Raw genomic sequence first — 16,826 nt, forward strand, 5'->3', positions numbered from 1 at the left:
TATATATATATATGTATGTATATATGTGTGTGTGTGTGTATATATGTATGTGTGTATATATATATATATATATATATAATATATTGTAGAGCATAGGGAGATGACACGATTACGTCATTCGCAGTGCTTCATGAAGAGCTCTTTTGGCACATTTTGCTTGTTTCGACTCTGGTGGCATTTTCTGTACAGCATCATGGGTAATGTAGTTTTTCACCAGGAATTCTGCTGTTAAACACGATTATTTTAAAAATAAGCTGAAATAATGCGGTCAGGAGGCGTCAACAGAAGCAAATACCATTGATTAACAACCTCGTTGCTCACAGTAGAGCTGTTGTTAAAGGTTTATAAGTTATCATTAAAAATCAATTTCCCTATGGAGAAAATGAATGGAGTTTTTATTTCTGGAACTAACTGTTGCGCTCTATTGTAATGTTTCAGACCATGTAATATGTCACGCAAGCCTCTCCGGGACTTTTTTGGAACTGGTTCATTGAAACTAAAGATTTGAAAGAATTGATTCATGGAAATAAGTCGAACTTTCCTTGTAACACAGTCTGTGTTCATCTGCATTTTATGTCGATTCTGAGCATCTATGCCTTGAGGTTACGTGAGCAGATCACTGGCACAACATCACCTACTGATCAAGAAATCATGAAAAAAGCTGTTTTTGCTGAAAGCTTCTGAATAGTTTGGCCTCAAATCATGAGATTGGTGACACTCCAGTATTGATGTGTTGTTGTGAAACTTGCTGTGTGTTATCATGCTTTGAAGGTGCCTAAATATTTGGGACAGCACCACCTAGTGGTCAAAATGCTTTGGCCTAACAGACTCTTTCACATTTCCAGGTTTGGTAAACTTCTATAGAGGAATATGGGAGACCATAGTAGAGGTCGACCGATCGGCCGGCCGATATATCGGGCCGATTTTTGGCATTTTTAATTAATCAGGCCCAACCAAGTATTGAGTGCATAGAAATGAACATACTTTTCAGAAGCCTGACATTTCTGTTTAAAATATCTTTTTTATTTATTTATTTTTTTATTGATCTTATGAAGTATTCTAATTTTTTGAGATAGTGAATTGGTGGGTTTTTGTTAAATGTGAGCCAAAATTATCACAATTAAAATAACTAAAGACTTAAAGTACTTCAGTCTGTGTGCATTGAATTTATTTAATACACGAATTCCACAATTTTAGTTGAATTACTGAAATAAATGAACTTTTCCATGACATTCTAATTTATTGAGATGCACCTGTATATAGTTTGCATATTTTTATTCAAACTTAATATTTGAATATAATTATTCCAAATGTTCAGCAGTTTGAATGTTTTCAATATGCAAATATCTCAACTGTTTGGTATTTTTCTGACTTTTTTTAAACCTGGATTAAGACCAGGCTCAGGATTACTGCCTGCCACGAGTGACTCATTTAGTGTTTTACACTGATTATTGCTGAAAGAACCTAAAATTATCAGCATATTCTACAGAGAAGAGTCAGCCTCTGATCGTGGGCTGAGACCTGAGAGCGTCTCTTTTCTCTGCTCTCTTGCTTTTGGAGAAAGGCTAATGATGTCTGTTGTGTGGTTCATGTGCTGGTTTGCCAGGTTGGGTGTCAGGGGAGTTGAAAAGAAAGTGTCGGCACCCAGAGTATCACACTTCTCATCGGTATCAGGAGCCTTTTGTATAATGCTAAGGTCAATAATTAATGCTGCCGTTTAAAAATGCAACGAAGTAGCTGTCACTTCTCACACTCTCTCTTCTCCGGCTCTGGAGATGATCTCGCTGCAAGTGAGCAGTGAGTCAGTTTTTCTGGTAACCTGATCGAGGCCATAGCATCCTGAGACACCTTCTCTTCCTGAGACCTGAGGGTGTCGGTGTCAGCTGGACTACCTGAGCCGTTGTGTCACCAGTTTCCTTTTCACAGCACCAAGATTGACTCCTATTGTTTGTCAGGCCACTGTTTGTCACCACAGGTCCAGATCTTACAGGATGATACCCTCCGTCACTGACCACATGCAAGTTGTGTGTGAAAACTGGATCCTGTCCAGCATTCGACACCTTGCCTGCTCGTTCAAGGCCAAAGGAAAGACTATGCCGTGACTACCGGCTGTTAATCCACTCAATATCTCATTCCGCTATTCACAACATTACACCCAACTGTGGGTTTAAAACAGCCGCTAACTGACGAGATATTAACAAATTAATAATGTTGTAATCTCTCCATAGTGTTAACCAGCTGCAATGATGACACATGATGATTCTATTTTAGAAATGGTTTCTAATATTTCATATAAAGTATGACAATGATAATCCCAGGCACTGATTATGTGGTTTACTTAATGTTAAAAGCGTCTAATGTGAGTTTTTAACTTTGTGTGACCTTTAAACTGAAAGCAACAATGGATAATTCACCTCAGATGTTGAAAGGAAACAAGAACATTTAAACTGTGTACTCAATGAGTGTTGTTTCAGTCACTCAGTATGTATTTTTAATAATGTTAAAATGGTGAAATATGAATTTGATCATGTGTTTATCCATTTGGTTTGGAGTGCAGTGCGCCTGCAATGAGACTCCACCCACACGTTCTTCTGATTGGATGTGATTTATTTTTTTTTTTTTGGATTGATTTGAAAAAGTATTTTGTATTAATTTTAAATAATAGTATTTGAATTTATTGACCAATATGGGCTTGTTAATGGTCAGCAGACATAATTAATGTGCTAGTCAGCAACCTTTACAACTTGTGCTTGTAATGATTACTGTATAAGGATAAAAATATTACAATATAAGAATAATACTGGATAGTTTTGTATGTTGATCCAAAGTTGGCATAATCTGGAGTTTTGCAGTTGTCGACGTCACCTGAAATTGGCGCAAAGGCTGGATCCAAACTGGAGTTTGTGCAATCTATAGTTATCGGAGAATAGTGCTCAGTGTTGGGGAAAGTTACTTTTAAAAGTAATGCGTTACAATATTGCATTACTCCCTAAAAAGGTAACTAATTGTGTTTTATAGTGACTTTTTATGGAAAGTAATGCGTTACATTACTATTGTTACATTTTCTTGGCTGGGCTGGGCTCGCTTCTTTGTTTTTTAAAAACAAAAAAAACGTTTTGGCAAATGTAAAGGCCTTTTCACACCAGAAATGAAATGAATAAGCCTCGGGCTGAAGGAAATGATAATTCACGCCTTTATGAATTGAAAGTAGTATCAGTGTATGTGTTTAGACTTTTTAACTCAGAATTGACCTGAAAAGTTCTGAAAACAGTAAATGTTTCTATTGAAATGGCTGTTGGTTGATTTTGCAGCTGGCTGAACTTCTGTTAAATGAACTATAACACAGTCTCACATTTCAATATCTTAATAGTCTTTAACTTATGCTATGTTTTTCAATTCATTGTTTTTTTTTTTTTTTTTTTTTTGTGAGGAAATGACATTCTTCAGTGACACAAGTCAGATTCAGCCTTTTTTTTTTTTTTTTTTTTCTGGAGAATTTACATTGTGATTGTACTGTCATAATCAGTCTAACAGTTTTCATATCTGTCCCATTTTAGACGATGAGTGACAGGCCGTTCATCCAGAAGCTCTTCCGGCCGGTGTCTGCCGACGGACACCCGCTTACATTGGGAGACCTGCTGAAGGAGCTGTTTCCTGCTGTCATATGTGTGGAAGGTGAGCCGTGTGTGCAGACTTATCTCTTACAGGAGGAAGGAATCACAGATTAGTGGGGAAGACATTAGAGGAAAACACATCTTTACATCTGGAGATTGACAGAGGAGATGAGAAAAGGGAAAAGAAAGGAAAAGACAAATCAGGGTTGCATGAATGAAATCCACAGCCAAAACAGAGGCGGTCTGGGTTTCTCCTGAGAGGAAGTAGATAAGCAGACAATAGCAGTGACAAACGGAGCACCTGCTGGCAGAGCTGCCTGCATGACGGAGCACATCTGTGCCGCTTCAAGGCCTGCTTGCTTTGTCTGAACGGCCTGGTGCTTTGCTTGAAGAGAAAGTGGCACTTTGTGCTTTGTTATTGCTCTGCCTCTTCCAGATATGTGGGATTTGCTTTGATAACAGCACAGAGAGAAGTGTTGAGATTATAGGGAAGTACATCTCTACTTGCTCATCCTGGGAAATGCCTTTTCTGTCTCAAGGTTAGGATTGGGAATTCTGGAATACTTTTGATTTCCTTTATCGATTCCTGTGTGTGCACATTTTAATGTGATTTTTAGAAGTGTGTGAGTACTGAATTGAGTTCTCCTTTCTTCTTGTGCTTGAATGGACAAACACAAACACGATTATATCAAAATATTCTCGTAGATGCGGTCGGCTTTCTCTTTCACCTTTGTTTCGCTTATTCAAAACAAAGGCGTAGCTTGATGATGCTGTCTTAGTCTAGTCTGTTTTTGCTGTGGTATTTTTGTTAAAACCTTAGGCAAAAGTCACTTGTGTAAGTGTTCTGTCAAAAGAACAGCATTTATTTGAAATAGAAATAACATTAAAAATGTCTTTACTGCCACTTTTGATCAATTTATTGCATCCTTGCTGAATAAAAGTATTAATTTCTTCAATTCACCCAAACTGACCCCAAACTTTTGAACGGTAGTGTATAAAGTTACAAAAGATTTCTATTTCAGATAAATGCTGTTCTTTTGAACTTTCTATTCATCAAAGAATCCTGAACAGTTTTTTTTACACAACTGTTTTCAACACTGATAATATTTATAAATGTTTCTTGAGCATCAGATCATCATATTAGAATGATTTCTGAAGGATCATGTGACACTGAAGACTGGAGTAATGATGCTGAAAATTCAGCTTTGATCAATGTATTTTTAATCCAATAAATACAGCCTTGCTGAGCAGAAGAGACTTAAAACATTAAAAACCTTACCGATCCCAAACTTTTGAAAGGCAGTCTATATATAAAATATAAAGAGAAACTTTTGTAAATTTAATAAGGATTAATCTATATTTATTTTATAATTAATGCTTATTTTTTAACACATTTGATTTCAATTTCTGTATATTAGACCTACCTGGAAAAACTAAAAACACAATTTAATTTGTATCACGGTTCATTTGTATTTATTTGTGTTATTGCTAGTTTGTTTATTTGTTCTTATTTTATTACTGAATCAGAATCGATAAGCAGAATCAGAATCGCTAAAATTCAAACGATACCCAACGCTTCTCAAGATGGTCTCAATTCATGTTGGCTTGATTAATCATTCATTGATTACGCACGAGTGATTATCTACTTTTTGTGAATGTGTTGTTTTATCAGCAGTTTTTTGTAATCTGTGAGAAGCTTTGGTGTTTTAATGCCATAGATGACTTGCAGTCCTGTTATTTTTGTAACGAAATGGGGATTCCCACAAATAAAAGTAAAAAGGAATTGCAGCCAAGAATGCTTTAGCCAGACTGACTTGTAATGTGCATCTCAAACGCCCAGTGGAATGGAATCTGTTGATAGATTTTTACCATTTTGGGGGTAAAATTGGAGACATGCTCAAATGGTGTGGCCTCTCCTACGCTTTTCACAATAAGATAAAGATTTTATATATATCGAAACGGCGATACACGATACTCTAAAATTTCCCTATGTTCTGCTTTAGAAGTTGGTCAGAATAGTGAGAGGTTTTATAGTGAATAAGAGGGTGTGTGGTGGTATTATTTCAAATAAATGAATTGCACAGAAAACCCCCGCCCATCAGCCCTTCATGTCAACCCACGGCATCAGTGGGGAAACCTCCAGCTGGCCCGCCCACCTCCATCAGCGCGTCTCATGACAGAGAGTTTTACCTTGCTAATGTGGTGAAAAGGGGTTAGTGACTCAGAAATTATCTAATCTTGATTATGATCTACATTTTGAAGTTAGAAATCAAAGGGCTTTTAATAAGACTCATTATAGAATTTGTAAGTCGTGTTTGATGTGAGATACACTGGATTGTGTATTTCTGGGTTGTTTACACAATGTGTTATTGGATTATCATCAACATTTTTGGTTAAAATATACATTAATCTATAAGGCAGAGCATTTTGCCTTAAAGGGATAGTTCACCCAAAAATGAATTGTCCTCATTTACTCAGGCTCATGTTGTTCCAAACCCACAAGACTTTTGTTCATCTTCGTAACACAAATGAAGATATTTTTAATGAAACCTGAGAGATTTCTGTCCCTCCATTGAAAGTCCATTCATCCAAAACCGACTCTTCAAAACGTCCATAAAGAGATGGTAAAATAAATCAATATGAATTGAGCGGTTTAATCTAAGACGATCACTTTATATGATGAACAGATTTCATTTAGGCTCTTATTCACATTTACTCATTGATCAACATGAATAAATAGAGCACATCAAATATGAAAAGTGGGCAAATTTGGGTTTGGAACAACAACAGAATTTTAATTTCCAGGTGAACAAACCCTTTAACAAGTTGATATGAAATGATCCTGCACTGTGACAAATTAATTTTACAAATATTCAATGTCAATTAATGTTCACAAAGTATTTTGTGTCAACTACCCACACTAATCTTACATGAAACGAGTGGTCAGAGTAGTCAGTGCTCAAGACAAACACCCCCAAAAAAGGTGTAATTCCTAAATATTTTGTAGTAGTGAAGGCAAAAATGACCGATCAGTTCATTATTATATTATTATAATATTATTAACCCCCTGGAGCCGTATGGATTACTTTTATTATGGATGGATGTGCTTTTTTGGGCTTCAAAATCTTAAGCCCCGTTCACTACCATTATAAAGTTTGAGAAGAGCCAGGATATTTTTTAATATAACTCCGATTGTGTTCGTCTGAAAGAAGATAGTCATATACACCTAGGATGGCTTGAGGGTGAGTAAATCATGGGATAATTTTCATTTTTGGGTGAACTGTCCCTCTAAGTAATTGCGTAAATTTAAGTTTTTGACATAAAAGACAACACAGTTAATCAAAAAAGTTGCACTTATAAAGCTAAAAAAAAAAAAGCTCCTGGAAATTAATCGCAGGGGGCCCCTTAATGGAAAAGTTCATTTCTGACCCTGGCATGGGGTGACGTCTGGCACTTACAGTTTGAACTTTGCAGGTGTAAATTGAATTGCAGAAATGAAAAAATAAACTCTACTCTTTTTGGGGAATTAAAATAGGGACATTGGACCTCATTTATGAAATGAACGTACGACAGAAAACGGTGCGGTCGAGGAGAGAGAACGAGCAAGAGGGAGATTTGAAAATAATAAAATAAACTGCAGAACGAGATATGAGACAATACAAAAGAGCTCAAAAGAATATCACTGGAATGAAGGTTTATGACAAGATCTTTAGGATCCACGTTAATATTAGAAAAGCTTTCCAGCGCTGGAGAGAGCTAAGTGGGAAGGCCTGAAAACAGACACGGAGGCTGCTTTGATTCCGCTCCACACATGAGTAACACTGGGTTTGAGTGTCTAGAGCTGCTGTGCTGTTTGCCACTAACAACAAACTCTTGTTTGTATTTACTCTTGTGTACTGTATGTACATTTTTTGTGCTTCCTTGTCGTTCGTTCATCATCTGTGCTTTATTTTTCGTGAAGCATTTTGTTGTGCATCAGCTGTGATAAACAGACATCCACTCTCGCACTGTGTGTGTAACAGTGGCCAGATAGTGAGAGTTGAGCAGGAAAACCACTGCGCACTGACGGCCGCTAGAGAATGAGGTGTTTAGCGTCATTGTTAGTGCATTCGCCTCGCATGCCAGCAGTGAACGGGCTGGGGTTTGAGACCGACTCAGAGGAGGGTGGTTAGGATTAGAGTGTGAGTTTTGGAGGCGGAGCAATGAAGAGAGGGGTGAGTTTGTTTCGGTTGATTTCAAATATCAACAATGTCCAACAGCATTGTTCAAAATCTACTTAACCCACCTTTAACATATTAACAAAAGAAAAAAAAAACTGTGATGCTCATTTTTGTGACACTCTAAGTCATTGTATTTGTTTTCTTTATATCTTTATTTTATTAAATCCAAGTGATCGCGCAGGCGCCTCACACACACACATCAGTTCTAGCGTTTATAACTAACATTTCAGTCATTCATCATCAAACTAAAATGGAGTCAACCAAACCTAAAAGTTACACTGCTCAAATGAAATGGTCCGCTGTAAATCAGCTCAGCGCTCAACCACACACATTTTTGTGCATGTGAAGGATGCTGGAACAATAGTGAAGTACAAAGCCTTAATTGTTTACATAATGAATAATAATTTTGCATGTAACATTTTGGTTGCTAATATAGAAACATATTTGTATTCTTGCAAAATGAGAGAAGTGAGATCATCAGTTTCTCTTTAGCCTAAAAGAAATCATTTTGGCTTGACTTATGTTGTTTATAATGAATGCCGCTATGACTATCTAATTTATGTTTTATTTTATAAGTTCTGTTTAACGGTATTCAGAACAGAACAAGAATTAAACTTTAAAAGATTTGTTGTGGAGGGAAGTACAATAGCCTAATTGTTTGCAATTATGAGATTACTTCCTCTTCTTGGCCGGGGCGAGGCTTCTAAACCGTGAGTTTTTAGGGGCGTGATATTTAAATGACGATTGTTTTGAGCCACCACATTTATCAACGTACGTCAGGATTGCCAGCATATGAAAATCACGCGTGAACCCTGTCGTAAGATTTCTGCGATCAGACAGTAATTAATGACAGAATTTTCATTTTTGGGGTAAAATAATCCTTTAACATCGTCGTCTCCCATTGATGTATGTTAATCACAGTGGAGTTCAGACACAGTATTTTATCTAACCATCTTAGAATGTGAACATGGATTTTTATTCTTATTTTACATGTATACACAGATGTTTCCTGGAACGTTGGGTCATGAATATTTGCCTCAAAAGTCATGGAAAACTCATGGAAATTTATTTGTAGAAATGTGTATGAGTCCAGCTGCTGGTCTGTTTTTGTTTGTGGTTTATTTTTGCCTACGCTCTGCATCATGCCTTGCCTCATCCCTTTACCCAAACCTGACACCGAGAACCTTGAAATTCGGCTGGTATTGACACCGACTACTGACGTTTTGGTACCGTGTCAACACTAGTGCTAACGACGCCAAGGTCAATCCAACAGATATAGTTTATAAAGTCGCACAGAAGACCCATGCTAGGGCTTTCCAGTGGGCGTTCGTCATAACTTCCGAAAGACAGCATTGTGTTCGTTTACTATGAGTTTGTTTGAATTCCCCTTGCATCATTCTGAGAGTGACAGTGGGGACGCTCCCACCTTACACCCTAACAAACTCCACGGGGGCAGACATGCTCACAGAGGCGACTTCAAGGAAGGAGTACCTCCTTCTGCTCATCACACTCTTACTGTGTCTTCAAATCAGGGTCAGTGGACTGTTTAGTCCTCTCTTGAGTTTGTTTTCGTCCAGTTTGACCGTTAACAATAAAAAAATAATAATAATAAAAATAAAAAAAAAACTCTGAGCTGTGTTCAGGGTTTTAGATATCATAAATCTCTCATGTATTTTTTTTATTCCAATAACCCTGTAGCTTAAATTGGCTTCAAGTCAGTTCCATTATTACGTGGACGGTTTGTTGTAAAAGTGTGCGCTTGTGTCTGAAATGGTCATCATGTGTTTAGTCATATTTGCCTGCAGGAGCTGTGCTCGGTGTGTTCAGTGCTTCCCTGTTCTTGGTATTTGTGGGAGGCATGGGTTTTTACTCTTTCCTGTTGAACAGAAGAACATGACTGACTTAAACTAGCTGTCGCTGCTTCTGAAGGACATGTGCAACACCTCCCGAAACGCTTATGTTAAACTGATTTTATTAAATGGACTACTATTCACTAACATGGTTCATGGAACCTTTGTATGCCATTATTATCATTGATGTTGTTGTTGTTGTTATTATTATTGTTATTATTATTATTATTATTATTATTATTATTATTATTACCATCATCAGCAATTATATTATTATTTATTAATAATAATAATGATAATAATCCTAACCACAACATATTTTTGCAGTTACCAAAATAAATCTACAACAGTGTTGTTCTAACTTTTATTTTAGTTTTGAATTAGCTTTTATTTTTATATTTTTAGTTTTTATGTTCATTTTGTTATGTGCGTTCTGTCTTTTTATTCGGGGGTTTTATTTATTTATTTATTTACATATTGCTATTTAGGTTTAATTTATTTTTTATTTCAGTTTTAGTTTTAGTTGGTGTTAGTTTTGATTTATTTCCAGTTCATAACTTTAGTGCTTTAACTTTAACTTCATTTCAGATCTTAATTTCTCATTTTTGTTTAGTTTAAGTTCTTTAACTAATGTCTGTATTTTATTTTATTTCAGCTTTATTTTAATTAATAGGTTTTTTTTAACAAGATTTTTATTTATTTTTGTTTTTTTACAACAATACAATAGATAAAAAAAAAAAAAAAATGATGAAACAAACAAGGGAGGAAAAAAGGGAAAAAATACATGTTGTCAATTACTCAAATTAAATTGTCTACACATTTAAAAATATAGGAATTAATTCCTAAAATATAAAGTCATGTCTTGAATGAATTCTACTATATAGCAGGTATTTCTAAATTTGAAATATATAAAACAAATTATATAAAATCTACTTCAGTTTAAAATAAATAAATAAATATTATTGTATTACATTCAATGAAATACAATAATATGTATGTCTAAATAGTATGTCTAATAGTTTTAGTTAATGCTAATAACCCTGATCTACAGTGTGATTTATCGTCTCAGCACATATCATAGGTAATGTTGGAAAGAAAAATAAGCAGTGCAACAACAAAGTACAAGACATATAGACAGGCCTATAGTGGCCAGATGAGATTTTCCATTAGAAATAAATAATATGATTGTTATGGTGATACCATATTAAACAGGGTATACACATCTCACTCTTCTGTCACGAAGTATTTTCTCCAAATCATTAAAAGGTGGAGAGGAAAAAACTTTTTTACTTGTTTCATGCAGAAATGGAAAAATACTTGTATTTCTTGAGCTTATTGACAGCTGTGCCTAATGAAAGCACAGATGATGCATGAGTCTAGTTAAAGATAATTGAGCTGACAGCGGGCAGAGGGAAAGCTGAGGCCATGCCTTTTTGACCACTGGTTTAATAAACAAAAGAATGCATTATGAGGAGAAGTTCCTTCCTGCGCCCACGTTATCTGTGTCCCCAACCTCTCCAGCCCTGAGCTACAACTCATCAGACTGCTGATAAATGGAGGAGGTCGAACAGACATGATGAAGTGCTTATGTGTGTGTTCTCTTGCGCTGTTCGTGTCCTGAAACTTCAGCAGATTCATGCAGGGAGATTCTGCATTTATCTGAACGTTTTTAAGGGCTGAACAGCTATCTCTTGCTCCTCTGCCAGCGATCCAGCAGGTCATGATGTAGTGCAGTAGTGTTGAAGGTCATCCAGCGCACATGCTGATGTCTGGACCATTACTTGCTGTCAAACTGAAACTCCCTCCCTCCAACTGCATTAGCCATTTAACCTCCATGGGTCAACAGGGTAATGTTACTGCCTCTAGCGTTTCCTTCAATTTTCCAGTCAGATGTAACTAGCGACGCAGTGTGAACTTGTTCAGTTTGATGATTAAGCAGTAATGATCATGCCGTGGTTCCTCTGAGGCCTGTTTATGTAGTTTCCACATTTCATGGATTGACCGTTGTAAGATGTTAGAAAGGACTTGGATATATTTATGAATATGTCAAAAGTTCAGAACTTTTTGCTCTAAAGGCTTACGCTGAAATGCTTCAATTTTTTCAAAGTTGTGTTGACATAAATTGGGCCTGCATATCCTTTTACAAAACTGTTTTTTGTTTTTATTTTATTTTTTAAAGAAATTAAAGTGGAAGGGATAAAGAGGAAAGTGAAGGATAAGCAATCAAATAAATAATAATCACTAAATAAAGTAATTACGACTATCCAAAAGAATGAGTAGGTGTGTCCAAACTTTTAACTGGTAATGTGCGTTTTTCATATTCTGCTGTCATATCTTGGGAACTTCCAAACGTACAAGTTCTTCAGGACCAAGTTCAAACCAACATGTCAAACCAGTTGTTATACCGTTTTAGTAGTAATGCAGGTGCTGAAATTATGAGTCATACAGTGGGAAAACTCATGAATATTAATTTCACGTCATGCTCACACTGCTTTGTAACGTTCCTGGAGCATTTAGTCATGCTATTAGAGCTATTATCCATTGGATGTGACACATACCGGAGCGTTTCAAGCCTTTGAGCAGTTCTGGGGCTCAGGCTTCACACTAAAAGGGGTTCCAACAGCACAACATTATGGTGACTTTGGGAGCAGCACTTTATCATTTTCTTGAATACCATTGAGCAGTATTAATGTCAACTTTAAGCTACAAAATATCTCAAAGTTTTATTCCAGAAAGAAAACAAAAGCATGCTGATTTTACGGTTATATTGTTATAATGCAAGTGTTTAGATTGTTCAGAACTGTGTGATATTAATCTTGCTGATGCCGTTTAACAGCCCATACTAACAGTTGAGCAGAATTCATATCTCTATCCTTGTATGAATCTGACTTCTCTCAATCAGGGCTGCGTTTCCCACTATGATCGCCATTTCATCATTATCAACAAAGTTCAGTGATTCTGTGTTTCCTGAAACTGTAGTTCCAACAAACAATCGCAAACAGCATCACAAAGACATCATTTCTTGTTAGTATGACATGCAGACTTGGATCATGCTTTTGAGTGAAATTCAGTATAATCTATATCTTTCATCATCATCACACACATTTGTTTAGTGTTTTTAAACTAATATTTACATTTTAATTCAGCTATGTATTGTTCAGAATATAAGATGTTTTTTTCTTAGAAATACTGGTGGTGGTTGAGGAGATTCCCCCTTCCATATGTAAAGCGCTTTGAGTACCCAGAAAAGTGCTATATAAATGTAAGGAATTATAATTATTATTATTATCTGAAAAAAAGTGAGCCTTTGTCTTAAAAAAGCCTTTGTCTTATATTCACAGTCTAGACATGTCAATAATACACCCGCGACAATAGGTGGCGCCAAATACACGTAAAACGAGTGTGCCAAGAAATACGGAGTGTCAGAGTGTAATGTTAGAAGATCGCAAACGCAAAAAGGCAATCTTAAAACGCTAACAGTCAAAAACAAGCTTACCGTCTTAAGCCTTGGGTATTCTTCTGGGTATTTTTTATGCGTACGCACGCAGTTGAATGCACAGCCTTACTTCATACTTCACTTGTACACAGGCGTTTGACGCATGTGCAGTTTTCAGCAATCTCTTGCCACGAGTTACAGCCCATGTAAATATCTTTGTATTTTTTTCATGCTAGAATTGTACAAATTACTTTCTAACCTCTTCGCACAGTCTCTCATCTATGTAGGCCTCCATCGTCGCTGTAGCTTGCATGTGTTCAGGTCTGTTCTGTTTATGCAGTTTTTCTTTGACTACCTTGTGAATCGACGCCCCCCAGGGCACGGTTGGTACTTTGTGGATAAACTAATTACTGCAAAAAAAATTAAATGCTAATGTGCAAAATGCATGTACAAAGTACACACGGTTACAAAAATCCGGCGGTGCGCTGTATGCTGACCTTCGCATACACGTAAAAAGTGAACTATACTTGTCATGTTTGTGTGCCTAGTTGACGGAACCAAACTTCCCCCATACGTGATTTTAAACGTAAGACTGTACCCAGATTTCAAAACTACGATAAGATTTCACTTCTACTGTTAATTAAATTTTGTTAGATGAGATGGATAGCCTAATTGTTATATAACTTAGATACGGGTTATTTTTATATGGTATGCCAAAAAGTGTTTATTTTTTAAATGTAATCGTTGGTATATTTTACCAGTATTTATAATGCTTTCAATACAAAAATTTAAATGTGAAAAATATGGAATATGAAAATTATTAACGATTCATTCTGGGTCAAATCAGCCAAATTTCGGAAACTACATTTTTTTTTTTTTTTTTTTTTTGTTAATATTTTTTCTGAAGAAAGACAAAGATAAGTGAAAACGGTAATACGGAAAAAGTGTAATATTTTGGCTTTCTTCTTCATTTATGTGTCTTTCATCAAAAAAGAAATGATCAAAATTAAAATGTTTAGCCTGGGACCTCTGGTTGAGCCGACACAAAATCACCCTTCTGTCTTTTAGTTTAAAGTCGGCACAAGGTCAAAATTGACCCTATTTGTTAGTGCACATTACTAGTATTGTGGTAAACAGTTCATAAACAATCCATCCCCTCCAACTGTCAGTCTGCTGTGAGCTGAATGGACACCCACTTCTAGATCCAATCAATTCCCAGCAGGAAAAAACAAGCCACACCCTCTATTTTCTCATCCGATATTGACTCTAAAAATACATCACAATACTGAAGTAAAGTTGGTCGCAACTTCCAGTTCGCACAGATCTTAAGAGAATAATGGTGGCGTTTTTTAAGCGTGTTTATGTGCGAACCCACGATTGAATCAAACGCCTGTAAATACAGCAAAACACTGGAGAACAAAAATAGCCCTCAGATGTCATGTTCATTATGTACACTTGAATTTGATTCAAACCAATTAATTAGAAGTTATTACTCCTCCATCATTAACATTGACAGTTCTGGAACGACAGCTACTACGGTTGCAGGAAACAAGCTAGTGAATTAATTTCCATGGAACATGCAAGCTTTTTTTTTTCCTGACATGACTTCAACTGGACTTCCCTTAAAGCCTAATTGTGCCCTTTTCTCTCCATCCCACACTTTCCAGACGAGCCAAAGAGATTCCAGGTTATGATTCATGGCATCGAGCCCCTGCTGGAGACACCCATCCAGTGGCTGAGTGAACACTTGAGTCACCCAGACAACTTCCTCCACATCAGCATCATCCCGGCGCCCAGTGACTGAATCCGGAGGATCCGATGGAGAATTTCGGAGAAAAGATCTGCAGAGACTTCCATTCCTGATTTCTCATTCTCGCCCCTGCAGTGGCCTTACTGAGCGACGGTCATCGAACAGCAACAGAACCCTGTGCGCGTCACATGACGGGTCCCGTGTACTTGCTGCCTTTAAAGTTCTTACAGTCATACATTTGCACAAGCTTAATGTGATTGTACTCCCACATTAACTCTCCCGTTCCCACTCTCTAATTAGAGTAACGTACGTTTAGACTCTCAGATCTTTTAATTATTAGGAGGAATCTTGTTTGGTGTTAATGAGGCCACTAAACTGCTGTTTGTACTACAGGACTTGATTATCAACATGTTTTATGGATGAGGTGTGAAAATGAAAATGGAATTCTTGCATAAAACTTGAAGCAGGAAAAGCGATGATGACTTCATATAAACATGATCAGATGTGTCTGGTTTTGGCAGACGTGTAGGGGGTCACACAGCTCACTGGAGGCCATTAGTCAGTTCCAGACTAATGTAGCACAATGAAGCTCTCTTTCCCGCACACCGTTAATGATATGCTTTACCTTCTTTTAACTATCTGGGTTTTTTTCTCCATCTGCTTGGGAAAAGGTTTTCATTCGTTTAGAGACTAAATTTGATCTTTGAACTGGGCATTTGTTGTATAAAAAGTAAGTCAAAGGCCAAACAAACACGTTCACATATCACACCGCTTCCAACCAGTTAACCTTACAGTATTTTTTTCTGTTCTGACCATTTATTTACAACCTGCAGCAGACTGTGTGTCTGTGTTTGGGGGGATGTGGGGACTGTAGATCAGCGCTGCAGACGACACACAGCTGAGAGTGATTATTCGTTTAGAGGAATCGGTGAGTGTTTTACCCCAGACCGAGACAGAGAGACAGCGGGTAAAACCGCAGCGCTTACGCCACCACCGGCCCACTTCTCGGCAGACTCTTCTCGACAAAGCGCTGTTTGTGTACAAACTTTCAGATGTTTATATCATTCTTCGTATGACTCCTCCCAATAATTACAGAAATAAAGATGCTGCAACCTGTCTCTACTAATAACACGGTTAAAGTGATAACAAGGTTCAAATGTGCATTTTCATGTGTGATTGCTTTCCTGTCTTTGCTAGTTTTAATTTAAAATGCATTTAATTAAAACTATTTTATAGCTATGCAGTGTTTGGCTTGTGTTTCTGTGTTCATTAATCAGAGCTCTCTCACAGGATCTTATTCAGAGAAACAAGGCTTATTTGCTTCCTGTATTCACATACAAGACAATTACAATTTGAAAAAAAAATTGAAAAAAAAAAACATTTTGGTCAGACTTTAGTTTAGGGTTCAATTCTCACCATTAACTAACTATTAACTACGACTTTTCCCTCAATAAACCCCTAATTACTGCTTATTAATAGTTAGTAAGGTAGTTGTTAAGTTTAGGTATTATGGGATGTAGATTAAGGTCATGCAGAATAAGACATTAAAGAAATAGTTCACCCAAAAATGAAAATTTGATGTTTATCTGCTTACCCCCAGGGCATCCAAGATGTAGGTGACTTTGTTTCTTCAGTAGAACACAAATGATGATTTTTAACTCTAACCGTTGCGGTCTGTCAGTCGTATAATGCATGAGAATGGTTACAAAATATATGAGAGTAAAAAAAACATGCACAGACAAATCCAAATTAAACCCTGCGGCTCGTGACGACACATTGATGTCCTAAGACACGAAACGATCGGTTTAAATACTGTTCGGTTTCTCACACAAACCGATCGTTTCATGTCTTAGGACATCAATGTGTCGTCACGAGCCGCAGGGTTTAATTTGGATTTGTCTGTGCATGTTTTTTTGACTCTTATAGATGGAGTTCCCATTAACATGCATTATACGA

General features: G+C 36.7%; 1 protein-coding gene across 1 annotated transcript in view; it reads left to right on the forward strand.

Moving 5' to 3' along the window:
• The window catches only part of atg5 (ATG5 autophagy related 5 homolog (S. cerevisiae)), a 24,498-nt gene extending 8,389 nt beyond the window's left edge, over nucleotides 1-16,109 (forward strand). Inside the window, exons 7-8 of the mRNA XM_051865428.1 lie at nucleotides 3,558-3,675; nucleotides 14,788-16,109. Of these exons, the coding sequence (XP_051721388.1) occupies nucleotides 3,558-3,675; nucleotides 14,788-14,924 (255 nt within the window). The 3' untranslated portion in view covers nucleotides 14,925-16,109. The remainder of the gene's footprint in view (nucleotides 1-3,557; nucleotides 3,676-14,787) is intronic.
• Nucleotides 16,110-16,826: the final 717 nt, after the last annotated feature.

Source organism: Ctenopharyngodon idella, chromosome 16, assembly GCF_019924925.1.
Source record: "Ctenopharyngodon idella isolate HZGC_01 chromosome 16, HZGC01, whole genome shotgun sequence".
Lineage (NCBI taxonomy): Eukaryota > Metazoa > Chordata > Actinopteri > Cypriniformes > Xenocyprididae > Ctenopharyngodon > Ctenopharyngodon idella.